Source organism: Callithrix jacchus, chromosome 10 (assembly GCF_049354715.1).
Source record: "Callithrix jacchus isolate 240 chromosome 10, calJac240_pri, whole genome shotgun sequence".
Classification (NCBI taxonomy): domain Eukaryota; kingdom Metazoa; phylum Chordata; class Mammalia; order Primates; family Cebidae; genus Callithrix; species Callithrix jacchus.
This window is the reverse complement of record NC_133511.1, coordinates 115,674,873-115,694,191: the sequence shown is the minus strand read 5'-3', so window position 1 is coordinate 115,694,191 and position 19,319 is coordinate 115,674,873. Positions and strand designations below refer to the sequence as shown.

Genomic DNA, 19,319 nt, shown 5'->3' with positions numbered 1-19,319 from the left:
AGATGGAGTACTTATGTGACTCACATAGTTAAGTAAAGAATGGAGCATTTCCTAGATAAGAGAGCATACTGTTCTGGAAACGCAAAAGAATAGATTTTTACCACACAAAGATAAGAAGGATCAGAGAAATTTCCACTGCACCTGTGCTTCAGGGAACCCCACAGAGCTGTTGGCTGAGCAGTGGCTGAGGGAGGCAACAGGTGGCAGAGTGAAAAGCATGTCAGCCACTGGAGTCCAGTTTCTGTCACATTCTATCTTCCATGGACAAGGCATTGGGAAGACGATGGCTGCTTGATAATTCTTTTAAGCTTAAGCTCGATGTCTATGGCCAATGTAAGATGCAGAAAGTTTGTCTCTGGCCACTCCACCTTCCTTAGCCTTAGCCATTCCCATACTTCCCAGTTTCCAGGTTCTCACGTGCTCTCTCCATCCTAACCCATGCTCTGAGACAGCTCTCAGACATTTCCCTTCTGAACAAGATGACTGGCAATGCTTTATGCGAGATCTCTTCTCAAATAATTTAAAATTTAACAGGGCTAAATCTCAAACAGAAAGAATCTGAGACCACAGAGGGACTCAGAATTCTCTTAATCAACCTGATCCTTCATTTTTCAGGTGGAGAAATTGAGATACAGAACAAGGAAGTTGTTTTGTGGAAGGAGACACAGCTGATCTGGGACTGTCATCACCCAACACCTTCTATCATATCCTAAAGTCTCCAAGAAAAGGCCAAGCAGACAAATTTAAAGCAAAGAAAATGGAAACAAAAAATAGGGATTTAAGATGGACTCAGGCTCATTCTTGGCTACTCAAAAATCATGCCATATTGCTCATATCCACTGCAATCAAAATAAAGTAATATCTGCCAAATCACACTTGCCGGGGGAGGGTTATGGCTTTTCCTTTCTCCTTCTTGTATCAAGTAGTGTGGTCCCCAGAATATCTCATTCATGTTTGGGGAAGAAAAGGGTGGGAGGGTCCCCTGAGGTCCACTAGAAAGGTCATGCCACCACAAGTCCCTTCTTTGACAGCTCCTGAGGACCTGGCTCCTGATAGTGGAGCTCTCCTTGAAGGGCACCATGTATTGGCAGACTCTTGAGAAAGGTAATGGGAGGACCCAGGCTGAGTGCCTGGTGTGAGACCAGGCAGGATGCATGTGGGTGCCACCATTGCTATTACATTATGAGCTGGATGTCCAAGGCTTCTCTTTGGAAGAACTTGTTATTCCCCTTTTAAGTACTATAGCCACATTCAAAACGTTCCAGTAGATGGTGTTTCCTGGTTTGAGTAGCCCAGATTTCCCTTAAACAGGTATATCCAAAAGCAGATATTTTAAAGTTTCATTGAGATATAATTGCTATAAAAAAATTACAGTTATTTAATATATATGTTTTGATGAGTTTGGACATATGCATATCATATATCTGTCATCTCCAAAAAATTTCTAATGTTCTTCTTTGGGTTTTCTTTTTTGTTGTTTTCTGGGTTTGTGGGTTTTGGTTTGGTTGCCTGATTGGTCTTTTGGTGGTAAAACTACTTAGCATAAGATTTATTCTTTTAACATATTTTAAAGTATTCAACATATTGTTAACTATGGATATTACGTTGTACGACAGATCTCCAGAACTTATTCATCTTGCATAACTGAAACTTTATGCTGACTGGACAATCTCCCTGTTTCTTCCTCTCCCTAGCCAAGGCAATCACCATACAACTCTCTGCTTCTATAAGCTTGACTTAGGCTGGTGCAAAAGGAATTGCAGTTTTGCCAATGAAAGAAATGGTAAAAACTGCAATTCCTCTTCTTTCATTGGCAAAACTGCAATTCCTTTTGCACCAACCTAGTATTTTTAGATACTTCATATAAATCATGCCATATTTGTCTTTCTGTGACTTGCTTATTTAACTTAGCATAAAATCCTCTAGGTTAATCCATGTTGTCAGAAATGTTAGGATTTCCATTCCAGAATTACAATAACTGAACAAAAAGAATCAGAGGGTTTTTGTTTGAATGAATTCAACACAAGGTGTAGCAAAATGTAAGGAAATACTAACACCCATTTACAATCAGGTAACTTCCCTATTGTCAACTTTTCTTAAAAATTTCCTAATTGAACCCTTACTCACCTTCCATATATAAACCGAAAGCATTTTTTAAACTTTTCCTGAGCTCTACTTATAGACTAAAAGGTAGATGATGTTCCATATACAATGTGGGGTTACACAACCACTAGTTCCTACAGCCTTTTCATTTAATCAGAAGGAAGCATTATATTTTTTTCTTAGACCTGGCAACTTATTCTTAGTACCCCCTTCCCATTCATTGTGTACTTCCCAACTTCTGGTAGATTTAAGAGAGCAAATAACCCCTTAGAATACTGTTCTTATTCACACAGACACAACGTTGTCTTTTCCAACCAGGATGGAATTTCATATAACTGATTCACGCTTTCTTACATTTCCTTAACATTTTTTACACCATCTGTAACAATCGACACATATACTATTTATTAATATCCCCCTTAGTGAAGCTATACATTTTAAGCCTGGGTTTTAACAACCAGACAAAATACTATTAAAGGGATAAAATATTTCTTGTGAAAATTTCAATATATATATTTTTAATATCCTGTCTTCTAGAATAAACTTAATGTCTTTAAAGCTTCGGGCATGTTTTAGTTTGTTATAAATCACCTTCTATTGAATATCCTTTGGCCACTTGCGTGCTGAATCTCCTACCTTTCACATATCTGCTTCTTCCCATTTAAGGTCCTGTGACTGAAATTCCATGTTTGCCACAGCATTTTTGCCTGGCTGAGTTTAAATCAGCCTAGGTTTTGAAGATACTGTCACCCCTCTCTCCACATTTCCCCTTCCGCAATTGTTTACATCATTCACATACAGAGTTTTTGGTTTTTTTGTTGTTGGCTTTTGTTTTTGTTTGTTTTGTTTTTGGTAATCCAGGAAAAGAAGTGTGAGTTCCAGGATAAAAATTTGCTTCAATGAAGAAAAGATGAATTGATGGAGCCTATTGCCTTCCAGTGCCTTTGATTGAGACAAGTCCTCTGTAATTAGAGAAGTAAAAATTAAGAACAGACAGATTTTGTGAGGCTTTGGATGCAGGCTGAGCTGTTGCAGAGCTCAGGGACCCAGGATAGGCAAGGATCACCCTCCTGTCTATCCCCATGTGGAATTCAGCAATGTTCTGCCTCCCTGAGGGCGAGCTTTGAGAACACAGAGTCAATACCTATGATACAGACACTGAACACACCATTATGGGCAGTGGGAATGGTATAACTTTGCCAAGTGGATTTTTAGTTATGCCATAGGACAAGAGAGAGCTGGAATAGGTAGAGAACAACAACAACAAAAAAAAAACATAGCATATATCCAGAGGTGATAGCAATTGACAGACATGTTTTTATAGGCATTGTAGGCATTGTTTAGAACTTTGTATGAAGGCTTCTTGAGAACTACTACCAGTATATGAAAGAATACCTTGAGCAGGGTCAGCTTTACTAATAGGATCACCAAACAACCATAGTTTGATCATTAAAAATAAACGTAATCTAGGCTGGTCTGAAGGTAGTATGTTGCCTCAATTGATTGTTCACAGATCAAACTCCTTGTTCTACTCTTTCCCCCTTCTCACTACTGCACTTGACTAGTCTTAAAATAAAATAATAAAATAAATAAATAATAAATAAATAAGTGTAATCTAAATATTGAATCCTAATTGATGCTATAATTCCAAAGTGCATAGAAGCAAAGGGTACTAATGCTGATGTCTGTAACTCACCTTGAAAGGTGGAAAAAAGGTGGTTTGATGATGAATAAACTCATGGATAGACTACATCTATGTAACCAAGTAGAGATAGCAAATATTAGCAATTACACAATCTTAGTAGTGAGTATAGGAAATTTATTATACATTATTTTTAACATTTTTATATAATGAAAATCTTTCATTAAAATTTTTCTTTAAAAAAACCTACTGTTATAATCACAGACAGGTGAGGTGTGCCACATTTGGATTTAATTTCACAGGATTTAATTTCAAATCCTTTTGTCACTTGTCCTGGGAGTCAAGACTCCCACTCCAATCTCTTTTCAGACTGACTTTTCCTTGTCTTTCTTCCTCTCCCTGCAAAAGTTCTGGTTCTTTTTTACACCTTGTACCATAATATATTCATTTAAACATGGAGCATGCTATAAATAATGAGCATCCAGAACGCTGACACTACAGAGTAGGTGGTTCTCGGGATTTTCCAAGTTTGGAGATGGTTAGGACAACTTGACTCTATTGAGAAATTTTCTCAGGGCCTCCTTCACTTCCTTGTTCCTCAGGCTGTAGATGAGGGGATTTAACATGGGGATGACCCCTGTGTAAAGCACAGACACTACCTGATTCTTCTCCGAAGACTGGCCCGAGTTACCTCTGAGGTACATGAAGATGAGAGTACCAAAGAAGAGTGACACAGCAGTGAGGTGGGAGGTGCAGGTGGAGAAGGTCTTGGCCCGGCTTCCGGCAGAGGGCATCCTCATGATGGCCACAATGATAAACAGGTAGGACACCAAGATCACCACCATGGAGGCAGGGATGACAAAAATGGCGAACACAACAATCACCACTTCCTGAGTGTAGCTCTCCCCACAGGCCAGCTTTAACAGAGGAGGGAGGTCGCAGAAAATAAAGTCAATCTCATTGGCTCCACAGAAGGAGAGAGTGAAGGCCGAGACTGTCCGCACCAAGGCACTGAAGAGACCAGCAATGTAAGCCCCAGCCACAAGACTCAAGCGGGCTCGCTGTGTCATGATGGTGACATAAAGCAGGGGCTGGCACACAGCCAAGTAGCGGTCATAGGCCATGAGGGCCAAGAGGTAGCAGTCAATGGAACCAAAGAAGGTGAACAGGAAGAACTGAGCAGCACAGCATGTGTAGGATAAAGCTGCCCCGTGCTCCAGCAGCATGGCCAGCATCTGGGGGACAGTGACAGATGAGTAGCAGATATCCATGAAAGAGAGGTGACTCAGAAGGAAGTACATTGGGGTGTGGAGCCGGTGATCCATGCAGATCAGAATAATCATCCGTAAGTTCCCCAATAAGGTGATGAGATACATAAATAAAAACAAGAGGAAGAGAGGGAGTGCCCATTCAGGATATTCAGTGAATGCAATGAGGAAGAACTCAGTCACCAAGGTGAGGTTCATCTCTGCTGTGATGCCAGTGATCCCTGAGACATGTAGAATGGAAAGCAAGTTAGGAAGTTGCAAATAGGATTTGCCTGTATTTCTAGTTTACATTTATTAAACATATACTGTGGACAAAATATGCCAGGTACACCAGGCACAGTGGCTCACATCTGTAATGTCAGCACTTTGGGAGGCAAGGTGGATGGATCACTTGAGCCCAGGAGTTCGAGACCAGCCTTGCCAACATGGCAAAACTGTGTCTCTACTAAAAATACAAAAAAAAGATTAGCCATGTGTGGTTGTATGCACCTATAATCCCAGCTACTCAGGAGATGGAGGCACAAGAATTATTTGGTCCTAGGAGGTCAAGGCTGAAGTGAGCCAAGATAGCATCACTGTACTCCAGCCTGGGTGACAGAGCAAGAACCTGTCTCTCTCTCTCCCTCTCTCTCCCTCTCCCTCTCTCTCTCCCCACCCCCTACCTCCATATATATATTTTCCAGATGCTATGTGGGGCTTCAGAGATGACTGATCTTAGCTCCTGCCATCAAGGGAGTCCTGTGGCATAGAGTCATCTTAGCATGTCAAGAAAACAGGTACAGTTCAACATTATCAGAACAGGGGTGCACACTCTCCCTCTATTGCTAAGTAGCTGTGTGAGCCCTGCAAGCCAGAGCCATTCAGAGCCAAAACTTCCTTACTGCTCCACTAAGTGCTGACACATGGACCCTTGTCTACCATGGGAATATCCGTGTCAGGATTCTGTCCCTTTTTCCCCATGACCTCAGCTCCTCCCTGATATCAAATCCTCTTCAGCTCTCATCTGGATTAGAACAACAGCCATGGAACTAACTATTCTCCTTGTCTGTATATTTGCTCCTTGCAAATTCTTTCTCCTCACTATGATCAGAGTGATAATTCTAAGACTTTAATTTGATCACCTCTGATTCCCCTGTTAGAAACGCTGCCATGGTGCCCATCATAGAGAGGATATTTTTGGAAGGTACTTATGATAATTTAATGCATCCATATAATTTGTAAAGATCAAATCAGAGTAATTAGATGTCCATCACCTTAAATATTTATATTTTTAATGCTCTAAATATTCACATTATTTGCCTCTAGCTATATCAAAATATGCAAAGGATAACTGTAATCTAGGATGGGATGTTAGTTAGACTCCTCCACATGTTGGACATGCCCTCCATGAGATCTCCTCTGCTTATTTCTTCATGCTCCTTTTTTGCTTCTAAATCCTCATACCCACAGCCACAACTCACCCTCTCACACTTTTCTCCAAATGTACTGGATTATTGGCACCTTCTCTAATCTCCCCCAGGTTCTCCTACATCTCTGACTTTCAGCAGGACAAACCCTTTCTGCTTGAAATGCCTTCTCTTTTGCATCCTCCAAGTCCTTGTCAGCTGCTACCTACCCTACCTTCAGATCTCAGCCCAGATTGCACTTTGTACAGGAAAACTCTTTCCTGTCTGCCTTCCTTGGTCAGAGCATGTGCTCCTGAAGCTCAGCATATAGTAAGGGCTTAATATTTTCTCATGGAATAAAGTTACCAAATGATATATAAAGCATCTTGCAAAGGGAAGTGTGCTATACACATGTTCAACGGATTACTTTTATATTTGTGAAAGTGTTTAAAAACAGAAAATGCCTGAAGTCTAAGAACTCACTAAAATTGACAGTCACAAAGGTCATAAGCCTTTCTTGGGTTTACACTTCTATTCTCAGCCTAACAATGTACTTACTTAACAGATGGCTGTTGTCTTAATTAGAGCCTCTTCATTTACCAAATACAGTTTTATAAAAACTAATATTGCCCTTAATAACATAAAACCAATAAACACTCTTCTAAATGATTTATATATTAACTCATTTAATCCTCACAACCACTACATGCGGCAGGGACTTTTCTTATACTCATTTTATAGATAGAACTGAGAAAGAAAGGGTTTAAGTATCATTCCCAAGGTTGCAGAGCTCATAAGTAGTGGAACTGCCATTAGGAACAAAACTGCACACAGACGCTCTATATAGCTTATAACAAGATTTCGCTGCACCACCTGGCTATTCCAACAGCCCCTACTCAGAAGGGGTCCACCATTAATTAAACAAACTTAAATACCAGCTCTGCAGTCTATTAATACCTGAAGGCTGATAGAGGCTTTTGAGCTAACGGTAAGTTCTTTGGCAGAGTTGTAGTGCAGCAGGATAGAAAGGACACCGGATCATCATCTTTAAAGCATAAGACTTTGGCAGCTATGCTCGTGTCAGACTGACCGACTGGAAAAAATGATAATTAAAGGAAATTGGATCTGGAGATGTGAATGGGGCAAGAACCAAGAAAACCAGCTCAGTTTCTTCACCTGAATTCCACATCTTTAGCTGGCAGGTCCTCTTCTCTCTTTGTCTACTATTTTTCCTTAATATCTAAAAGGTCATTTCTTGCCCATTGCCTGGAGAAGTCCTAAGGGTGTAAGGGCAAAAGTATCGTGCTGAGCATCAGGAGGTGGGTGGTTCTTGTTGCCTTTGCAGACCTGCTCAGTTATAATGCTAAGCAAATCTCGGAGCCACGGTGTCCTCTGCCCTGCATTCCTCACACACTTGCACAAACAATGTGTGAATCAATATGGGGACAATAATAGCCTTGTGGAGTGAAAGTCAATCCCTGAACCCTACCATCCTCAAGATCCTTCTAGCCAGTTATTTTCTGCCAAAGATGCCATTTTATTCTTTTGGTTTCCAGATCTGCAAAATCTGACTAGGATGCATTCTTCACTCTGGTTTTTGTTCAATTCCAGGCAGGGACAGCCTCTTCTTGTGGGCTCCAACACAAATCTCTTTGGAGAAGACACTAATCAATGGCTAAAGTGGTCTCTAAGGAAAGGCAATTATTGCACATGTGGGTTTCTCACTACGGACCTAGTCCCTCTCATGGGAGGAGAAAAGACTTTCTTCCCAGTTAGAGTTTCCAAAGCCCTGTCATACACCCATTGAGTGGGGTTTAGAAGGCCTGAATCCTAGTTCTGCATGGTCCCTTGAGGAGTTAGATGTATCTAACTTTAATTTCTCCCATCAGAACAATGTCAGAAAATATACCCATTGCCATCCTCACCACTGTGGCCATATTTTGGAAGAAGAGTGCTTTGGAAACACAGAACTTTGCTCCACATTATCCGGGGGGCCAACTGGGTAGGCTACACAGTAACCTCAGCCTGACGCTCATGTCTTCTGTTTGCCCTCTCTGGGAGTCAAGTGCCTCATTAAAATCTCTCCCTGCTTTTTCTTTAAATGCAAATGAAAACATAGGGAAAACAAAAGCCTGGGATAGTGTGTGCAGAAGAGAAATGGACAAGTCCTTCTTGTTGGCGTAGCCTTTGCCAGCATTCCGAATCTTTAACACAATAGTATTGTTTTAGCCCCAAATTCATAGGCATTTTGTTAAGTCATTGAATTTCAACAAGTCTCGATTCAGAAAAAGAAATAAAAAGGAAGATAAGGAAAAACAGAGTAATTGCCCTCTTTGACAGTCACGATAACCAAGAGAAAATGGAACCATGTGGTTCATTGACTCGTCACTGTGCTAAGAGTTCTAAATGAGAGCAAGAAATGTGAAATGAAACAAAAAGACAGCCCAATACCTGCCTATGAGGAATATGCAGCCTAATAGGTGAAATTCGTATCCATTCTATAAGGCAGCAAGTACTAAACTCTTAAGCAAGGAGTCAGTACAGTACTATGCGAATACTATTCCCTCTACTGTGGGAATAGTAGTAAACAAGCAAGGAGCAGGTAAGATATGAGGCCAAGATTACTTCCAGGTAAGGTAAAGTGGGGAGGGCTTTCCAGAGGAGGTGGACTTTGACAGTTTGGACAGAAGAGAGAGTAGGAGAATGATGGGCAAAGCTCTCTGGGGAAGGGGGTTAGCACGGCCAAATGCGTATGGGCAGGAGAGCCCAAGGGCTACTCCAGGGACAGTGAGCGGCACTGCTCCTGACCTTGAGCTTGTCTGCTATCATCTGACTCCATTGCTTTCTCTACTGAGATCATCTTTTGTTTGTATCTCTCTTTTCCCAGTTCCAAAATCTTCCAAATCCCTATCTTACCCAATCTACTGAGAGACTAAAAATTCTTTATATGTTGGTAGTCTCTACATAATAATCTAAATAATCTAAATAGTCTGTACATAAGAATCTAAACCTTTTTTTTTTTTTTTTTTTTTTTTTTTTTTGAGAGTCTCACTCTGTCATCCAGGCTGGAGTGCACAGCACGATCTCAGGTCACTGTAACCTCCACATCCCAGGTTCAAGCAATTCTCGTGCCTCAGCCTCCCTAGCAGCTGGCATTACAGGGATGTGCCACCATGCCCAGCTAATGTTTTGTTTATTTGGTAGAAATGGGTTTCACTGTGTTGACAAGGCTGCTCTCGAACTCCTGGGCTCAAGTGATCTGCCCGCCGTGGCCTCCCAAAGTGCTGGGATTAGACGCATGACTCACTGCACCCAGCCTTAAATCTTTAAGTTCTAAATAGTTCCAATTTAGACCTTGCATTGGAAGCCCTTAAATTTCATGATGAAGATATCCTTTAAGATATTTTCCTCAAGAAAGGGGAAACTTTTTTCTACTACAGAAAAATTAAGTCAAACAAGAGTAATTTTTTTTTACTTGTAACATACCAAATAGGGATTCCGCAGTATTTCTGAAACCCTACCAGTAAAATATTGCTATGCCCTCCCACCCTGAGATAGAAAATATGTCTTGTTAGGCCATGAATCTGTTCCCTTGGCAGAGGGGGTGAGGGCTTAGGGGCCAGGAAGGAGCTCTCAGCTCAGTGTTTCTTGTGACTCTTAGAAAATACCATAACCGTGATGATTTTTTCATACCCAAGAGTACTTTAATACTAAATGTAAACAGCTTTTATTTTTTTACTTGTCCTTTTAAACCAGTAATTTTTTTTACCACTTATAATTTACTAGAGAGAGAGCATTATAGATTTTGGATACAATTATTGGGGCATGTGGGAAAAGGAGGGATGGTTAATGGGTACAAAATAATAGAAAGAATGAATAAGACCTAGTATTTGATAGAACAACAGGTAATTGTGCATTTTTAAATAATTGAAATAGTATACATGGATTGTTTGTAACATAAAGCATAAATGGTTGAGATGATGGACACCCCATTTACCCTGATGTGATTATTATGCACTGCATGCCTGTATCAAAATATCTCATGTACCCCATAAACATATACACCTACTATGTACCCACAGTTTTTTTTTTTAATCTTACAAATATGAGTTCCAGGTCAGGCTCCCTGGGCTTGAGTCCTGGATCCATCATTATCTGGAGCCAGGGATCTTGGGAAATATGTAAACTTTCTTAGAATTTTGACTTCCTCATCTATTAATTGGCAATAATAATGCCAACCTCAAAAAGGCATGGCGAAAAATAAAAAGAGAAAATAAAAACACTCTTTACTAACATACCCTGATATTTAGTAATCAGGATGGTGTTTCCCATGCAGTTTCCAAATTTAATCATTTTTCTGCTTCCTGGTCTGAATCTATGTACATTCAATGACGTCGTAGAGTTTACAACAGCCATTACTTTAAGATAGCTATAAAACTTTCTGTCTAGATTTTAATGAATGTAGAACACACTAATAATAAGTGTGAGGACACAGGAATAGCCAATATCCCTGTGCCCACTGTGTGCCAGGAAATATGCCATGCATTTCACATATAATTTCTCACTTAAGGACAAAATTGCAAATCATTCGAATGAAACATAACATTTTTATTCGTATAAGGAAATATCCTCAGAGATAATGAAGAGACATCTATTATGCAATTGTCTCCTCATCTTTTCATCCCATTTTGCTCTTCTCTAGTCAATGTTAATGTTCTATGGATGTCAGCCTTCCCTGTTGTTGTCATTACATAAGGGAATTTCAAATATTTATCAATATTTCTCACCATTAAAATATGGAATTTCTTTGTTGATATTGAGCCTCTGCCTTTCATTGCTTTCCCTAGAGCCAGACTTTATGGAAAACTTCTGGCTGGAAGATTCTCTACCTCTGGGGGCCTGGTTCCATGCCTAGTATGCATGAACACCTGCAAATGATAATGAGAGCCCAGATGGTTAGTACAACAGGGGAGGTTGTTGAGTGTTTTGCAGAGCTATGGAGGTAATTAGAAAAACTCGGCTTTATTAAGAGTTTTCCTCAGGGCCTCTTCTGCCGTTTTGTCCTCAGCCTATAAAATTGGAACGGTCAGACTGTGTAAAACATGGCCACAGCCCTCTCCCCTATAAGGGACTTGCCTACCACTGCACACATCAATCAAAGCTTTAGTCTCAACGATCAACCCAACTGCAGTTATGCATCAGGCAAAGGTAGAGAAAGGTTGAGAAATCTTTGCCTAGAAACCTGATTTTCAGGTGTTTAGATGGCCTGGGTGATGAACAGGTCAGAGAACAGGATCACAACTAGTCTGGTCAGAATCATACACAGAGCAAAGAGGAAAATCAGCAGCTGCTAGAGGAAGCTATCACCCAGTTCGGGGTCAGCAGCAATGGAGGTCACAGAGAGTGAAACCAATAGATAAGGGCACAAAAGGAGAGTAAGCAGGTGAAATGTATAGGTCAGATTACATTTGTCACACCCTCTGCAATATGCAGTCACCAGCTTCTTCCAGACATCTTGAGAGTTGTGATGGTGTCATAAAGCAAGGTTTGAGAGTCCCACAGAATAATCATAGACACATCTGAAAATCTATTAATATCTAGTATTTCCAAAGATTATCAATTTCAGATTTCAGTCAAATAATATCCTGAGATTTTAAGCACTAGCTTCCCACCAATGAGTACCAATGCCGCCACCACCCAGTATCCCGTGCTCCTTATAGCCATTGTTTTACCTCCATGATTCAGGAAGCAGTGATTACTTGTCATATAAAGAAAACTTTAGGACTAAAGGAACTAATTGAACTTATGAATAGATTTTAATGTGTATTAGTTCTTTTTCATGCTGCTGATAAAGACAAACCCAACACTGGGTAATTTATAAAGAAAAAGAGGTTTAATGGACTCACAGTTCCACATGGATCACAATTATGGCAGAAGGCAAAAGTCACATCTTACATGGTGGCAGGCAAGAGAGAAAATGAGAACCAAGTGAAAGAAGTTTCTCCTTATAAAACCATCAGATTTCATGAGACTTATTCAAAGAGAACAGTATGTGGGAAGCCACCCCCATGATTCAATTATCTCCACTGGTCCCTCCCATAAGACATGGGAATTATGGTAGCTGCAATTCAAGATGAGATTTGGGTGAGGACACAGCCAAACCATATCATAATGCATTAAAGAAATAATCATTTTGACAGCAAAACTTTTGATTGCAAGAGACACCATGTAGAAAGATACAAGGTTTTCTTTAGAATTCCTGAAAATGAATCTTAATGTAACAGCAATCATGAAAGACAGGAAGCAGAGAATTTGTACTATTGGGCATAAAATACACACTATTATAAAGAGTTGTTTTCTTACTTGAAAAAAGATGTTATGGGTAGGCTGGAGAGGAGAATTTCAGAGGATATCACAGATTATAGATGTTGCCTGGATTTTTATGAAGGAGTCAATGCCCCAGTACCCCCCAAACATGAGTGAGGTGGTCTATAAATGACACACATCCTCATCTCATTTTTAGAAGCATCTGAAGAAAGGGATACTTATGCCTCACTTCCTAGGATAATTTATGGCAAGCTGTCTAGAGATTTTCTGCACCCACCATGGCAGCAAAGCTATGTACCAACATGGTTGATGGGGATTTCTAAGCAGAGGAACCAAGATAATGTCACAGAATCCTAGCAACTCTATAGGGTTCAAAAACCAAAGGAGTTTGAAGGCCATAAAAAGAGAAATGCAGTGTATGTCTCTTAAAAGAGAATCCATGACCTGACCATGGATAGCAGCAGCATATGGGAGCAATGGCAATAAGAACCAGAAGAAGAAGAAGAAGGAAAAAAAAAAAAAAAGCTTTTTTTGTACAGAGGACAGTGAGAACAGAGGGAATTAGTTATACTAAATGTCCCACTCCTGATGCTGGTGCGATATGTAAAGCTTCTGAGAATTTAGATCACATCCTGTAAAAAGATGGGGACAAAAAGAAGAAGGGAACAAAAAGGAGAAAAAATTTTGAATTGACAGTTTAAATCCTGAATGGGCTATGTTTAAAACTGAAAGTGACTGAGTTGCCTTGGTTTGGAAAAGATTCATTTTATCTTCAGTGGAAAAGATTGAATTCAGTTAAAATGAAATTTTAAGAAGTTATTTTTGTGGCACACCTGTATTGAGACTGTAAATTATAAACCTGCAATACTTCCCAGAGTTTAAAGCAAAAAATGCCACCAGGGGGAATGAGAACCATGAAAACGTTAAGAGGCACAAAGATACATATCTGCTCAATAAAAGTTCTAAGAGAATGTAAAAAGAGGATGATAACATTCAAAAGAAAAAGGAGGAAATTTCTTTGAGCTTAAAAACAGATCTTAAGCCCTCAGATCCAAAGAGTTCACCAAGATTCTAATGCCAATACTGAAAAAAGCATACCTCTGGACTTGAGGATAAAAAGAATCCATTACATGTTTCTGGAGAGGGAAAAACAACCACAACAAAGCAAATGACTATATGGAAACAAGACTGTCATCAAATTCTGTATCTACTCTCCTGAATATTGGAAGCCAGAGGAAAGAAAAATGTCTGTAAAGATCAGAGAAAATTATTCTGAATTTAGAATTTAATATCCAATCAACTCTCAGTCAAATGTGTGTTAATCTGAGATACCATCTCACGCCAGTTAGAATGGCGATCATTAAAAAATCTGGAGACAACAGATGCTGGAGAGGATGTGGAGAAATAGGAACACTTTTACACTGTTGGTGGGAGTGTAAATTAGTTCAACTATTGTGGAAGACAGTGTGGCGATTCCTCAAGGCCTTAGAAATAGAAATTCCATTTGACCCAGCTATCCTATTACTGGGATTTATATCCCAAAGGACTATAAATCATTCTACTATAAGGACACATGCACACAAATGTTCATTGCAGCACTGTTTACAATAGCAAAGACCTGGAACCAACCCAAATACCCATCGATGATAGACTGGACTGGGAAAACGTGGCACATATACACCATGGAATACTATGCAGCAATCAAAAACGATGAGTTCATGTCCTTTGTAAGGACATGGATGAAACTGGAGAACATCATTCTCAGCAAACTGACACAAGAACAGAAAATGAAATACCACATATTCTCACTCATAGGCGGGTGATGAAAAATGAGAACACATGGACACAGGGAAGGGAATACTACACATCGGGGTCTATTGGGGGGAATGGGGAGGGACAGCAGGGAGGGGGGAGCTGGGGAGGGATAGCCTGGGAAGAAATGCCAAATGTGGGTGAGGGGCAGGAAGGCAGCAAAACACACTGCCATGTGTGTACCTATGCAACTATTTTGCACGTTCTGCACATGTAGCCCAAAACCTAAAATGCAATAAAAAAGAAAAAAAAAGTGGTATATATATAAATGAAATACTATTCAGCCGTTAACAAGTTAGGAAGCCCTGAAACACGGTATGATATTGACTAATATTTGAAGTATTATGTTAAGTGGGCCAGGTGCGGTGACTCATGCCTCTAATCCCAGCACTTTGGGAAGCTGAGGAGTGTGGATCACAAGGTCAGGAGTTCGAGACTAGCCTGGCCAATATAAAAAAACAAAAACAAAAACAACAAAAAAAATGTGTGTTAATGATACAAGACACATTGTCTGACTACAATATAAAGCACACAGAAATTAATAAAGGCTAAAAAGAGTATCAATCATTTTGACATATTAAAATGGCCTGCTCAGTTACACTTGAGATAATGTGAGGCTCATCCTAAAATTGCAAACTACTTAAAATTAATTGACATTGATACATACATATGAAAACCTGTGAATTGTAGCAACAACAATTAAGGGGGACAACTAGGCCTGGAAATGCATTTATTAGACAATATGGACAACAAAGAATAAAATATACACACAACCACAAGGAGCTAAAAAGAAATTTGAAAACTTTTAAGTAGAAAGTAATAATATATACAACAAAATTTGTAATGGATTTGATAAACCAGGAGCCGGCTACTTGCACTACAGTAGACAAACATATTGCCAGTCCAAAGGGAAAAAAGAGACATTGAAGAAAAAAAAAACAACACAAATCAGCGCCACTAGAACTGATTAATGAGAAAAAAACACAGTTTGTAGAGGTGATTTTAAATTATCAGAAGGAGCACTTCACCCACATTGGATAAACAAAAAAATTAAATATGACCTGAAGTTACATGTATCAATATGGGTAAATCTCAAAGCCGTCATGTTGAACAAATTGCTGGCAATTTGAACATAAGAACAGTATGGCACCACAGATGTCAAGTTTTTAAATAAACACAAATAAACTGTTGGTTATTCTGTAGACACAGATATGAAGTGAAAACATAATAGCATGTGTAGGAATGTTAACAGCAAATTCAGGGTCGTGGTTAGCTCTGCAGGAGAGCTAAAGTCTAGGAGCAGAGACTGGAACACAAAGGATTTCAATAATATCTTTACTGAGTTATTTTTTAAATCAAACACATTAAGCAAAATGTTAAGAGTTGAAAAATCTGGATGGTGGGTACATGAGTGTTTATCATGTGTCAGTTTTTATGGAATGAAATCTATTATTTTAATTCAAGTCCAGTGAAACTCCCAAGGAGCTTTTTGCCAAGGTTGTTTGGTTTTCGTGTTGATTGTATTGATGAATCAACAGTCTCCCTTTTGAATGCCTTTTGCAATGTGATGGCAGCTCCATCCTTCAAGAGGTGGAGTCCATTTCCCCATCCTTGAATATTTGCTGGTTTTATAGCTTCATCTAATAGCTTCATTAAATGCAGCTGAAGCAATGGTGTCCCATTTCAGAGACTAGACTTCAAGAGACCTTGCACACTTCTACTTTGACTCTTGGACCTTTGCCACTGTCATGGGAACAGCTTGGGCTGGCCCGTTGGAGGATAAGACACCACACGGAGGAAAGCACAGTTGTTTCAGCCAAGGACTGCTTACAGCCAGGCAACCCTCAAATATGTGAGATAACCTAGCCAAGCTACAACCTGATCCACAATTGACCATAGATGCAAGAGCCTACCCAGCTAAAACCAGAAGCACTAGTCACTTTACTAGTCGGTTGACCCAAAGATGCAACTGAAAAATTAAGCAATAATAAATTGCTTATTGCTTTAAGCCAGAAAGTTATTATGGCAATAGATGACTGATATATTGATAAAACATGACAAGCTGATTGAAAAGTTTATCTAGAACCCTAGATACATAAGAAAAGCAAAGAAATTTTTTAAAAAGAAAAATAAGGTATTTTTCCCTGTCAGATACCAAAATAAACCCCAAAGTTTCCAAACTTAAAGAAACTGAATTAAATAATAGAGTTAAAATATATCTGTGGAACAGAAAAGTACTAAAGCAAACTCAAGTAAATATAAAAATATATGAAGCTAGGAGTGGTGGCTCACACCTGTTAATTCCAGCACTTTGGGAGCCAAGGTGAGCAGATCACGAGGTCAGGAGTTTGAGACCAGCCTGGCCAACATGGTAAAATACTGTGTCTACTAAAAATACCAAAAATTAGCCGGTGTGTGGCAGGCATCTATAATCCCAGCTACTCAAAAGGCTGAGGCAGGAGAACTGCTTGAACCCAGGAGGCAGAGGTTGCAGTGAGCCGAGATTGTGCCACTGCACTCCCAGCTGGGTGACAGAGCAAGACTCCATTTCAGGGTGGAAAAAAAGAAATATAAAAAAATGAAGTGTCAAATTCAGGGGTAAATAAACCAATAAATAGTATTTTAACAATTGACATATCAAAAAATAAATCATGTGTCTGACTTGTTTCATTTAAGATAATGACCTCCAGTTTCATCCATGCTGCTGCAAATACCGCATATTCTCGCTTATAAGGTGAAGCTAATAAGGAAGCCAAGCCAACGTGTACACATGGACATAGACTGTAGAATACAATGTGTACACAGACAATGGAGACTTGGAAGGGTGAGGGAGTGGGAGATGGGCAGATGATGAGAATACTTAAAGGTACGACATATGTTGTTCAGGTGATGGATACCCTAAAAGCCCTGACTTCACCACTATACAATCTATGCATGTAACAAAATTGTACTTGCAACCCATATATTTATACAGATAAATAATGTGTGAAATCAATTACTTTTTATTTACAGAAATGGAAGAGAATTTTTTAATAACCCTATAAAAGGTAGAGAAGGGTGACAGGAAAGCTGGTGTTTTTCATCACAGAACTAAAGATGAACCTGGCCCAGGTGTTGAAGGAGCTTAAGGGAAGGACTGGCAAGTGAAGTGGCAACAGTCTAGGAATGATACTCCCATGACGAACAGTGAACCAGCAAGTAAGTGACAGCATGTTGCAGTATGTGAGCCTCAGCAGTCTCCTGTCCCGTGCAACTCCCAGTGCCCTGCACCAATCTTCAGAGCATGAAAAGAATACGGCTCCTACTTCATTTCGTTCCTCCTTTCAAATCTCATGCAAAATGTCTCCCACAGCCCACAGTGAACCAAAGTATGCAAAAAATAAAATGTTGGGAAATGGGCCTCCACCTTGACTAAATCAACACAAATCCACAAGAAATTCCACCTCTAATCATTTATCATCAGGAGGCTGAGCATGAGTACATAACCTGTCACATTCAAAGATGTCTATTGCAACATTGTTATTGGGAAAAAATTAGGGAAATAAATGAGTAAATGAACACTATGTAGCCTTTAATAAGAAGATATACTTGCCATTTACAAGTTACAATGGCATGCAAAATTGTAAAGTAAAATGGAAAGTTGCAGAAGATTGTATAAAATATGGTACAAGTTTTGTTGAAATACAAAAAGTAAATAAATGTTTGATGAGGATAAAAAGATTCACCAAAACTAATAGGAGTTACCTCTGGGTGAGAAAATTGGGAAACAGGTAAAAGAAGGGAGCCACTGTCCCTTTTTAAATTTGTATATATCCTTTATTATAACAAAAATATTATAATAATATCCTTTATTATAACCAATTAAGTCTTTAAAAGAAAGAGACCACCTAAAAATATAAATCATGGGAATTGATAAAATGCTAACAAAGATATTTGAGAATCCTAGCCTGTGCACTCAATGTATTTAACCAGATCCCATCTATTGCAATAAAGAGTAGCAATTATTATTAACATCATTATATGGTTAGTCCAAAGAGACTTTTTGATGACCCACCGACTCTGCCTCTTTCCTGCAAGCTAAAAGACATCAGAGAAATAATTTGTAAATACAGAGAAATCTGGGTAGCAGTTAATCATTTTCCTGTGCTGAATAAACAGCAGAACTCCTTTGTTCAATGTGATAACTTTCAAAGGCACATAATTTTGTAAATGTCAAATCTTCAGATGATGGAATTTCCCAAAAGATGTGCTCACCGAGTTACTTGGGAGCAGGGAATGTCCCTAAAGCATTACTCAGTCCAGTGCCTGGGGTCAAAGAACATATTTGAATCCCTCCTTGGCACTGCTAATGACACCTGGCCCCTTCAGTCAACAAATACTCATTTGCTGTCCACCAAGTGTCAGGTAGTGGACTGGAAGTGCGGGAAACAGCAGTGAGCAAGATTCACATGGATCCTGCCTTATTGAAACCTTTAAGGCCCATTGGGGAAAACAGACATCAAACAAGTAACAATAAGTGGTTTGTGTGTTTCAAAAAACAGCAGAGAGGGTACTGCAGGAGCAAACAATTCGGCAACTCAGTCTATTTGGGGAATCAAAGAACAGCTCAATAACGTCCACAGAATTTATTAGAGGGCTCTGAATGTGGGAAAGACTGTTGCCTAAACAGTCCCTTCACAAAAGGGATTGAGGAGTCATGAAGCCACAGGAGGTAGGTAATATTAAATGATCAGGGACAGTTTTAAATAGTTCTCCTGGAAGAAACACAATTTATCTTTCACT

At 39.4% G+C, this 19,319-nt stretch overlaps 1 protein-coding gene across 1 annotated transcript; it reads right to left on the bottom strand.

Annotated features, from left to right (window-relative positions):
- Positions 1-1,807: 1,807 nt before the first annotated feature.
- Positions 1,808-9,425, bottom strand: OR9Q1 (olfactory receptor, family 9, subfamily Q, member 1). Its single transcript, XM_035262776.3, has one exon. The coding sequence runs from the start codon at positions 5,209-5,211 to the stop codon at positions 4,285-4,287; it is 927 nt and encodes a 308-aa protein (XP_035118667.3). The 5' UTR covers positions 5,212-9,425; the 3' UTR covers positions 1,808-4,284.
- Positions 9,426-19,319: the final 9,894 nt, after the last annotated feature.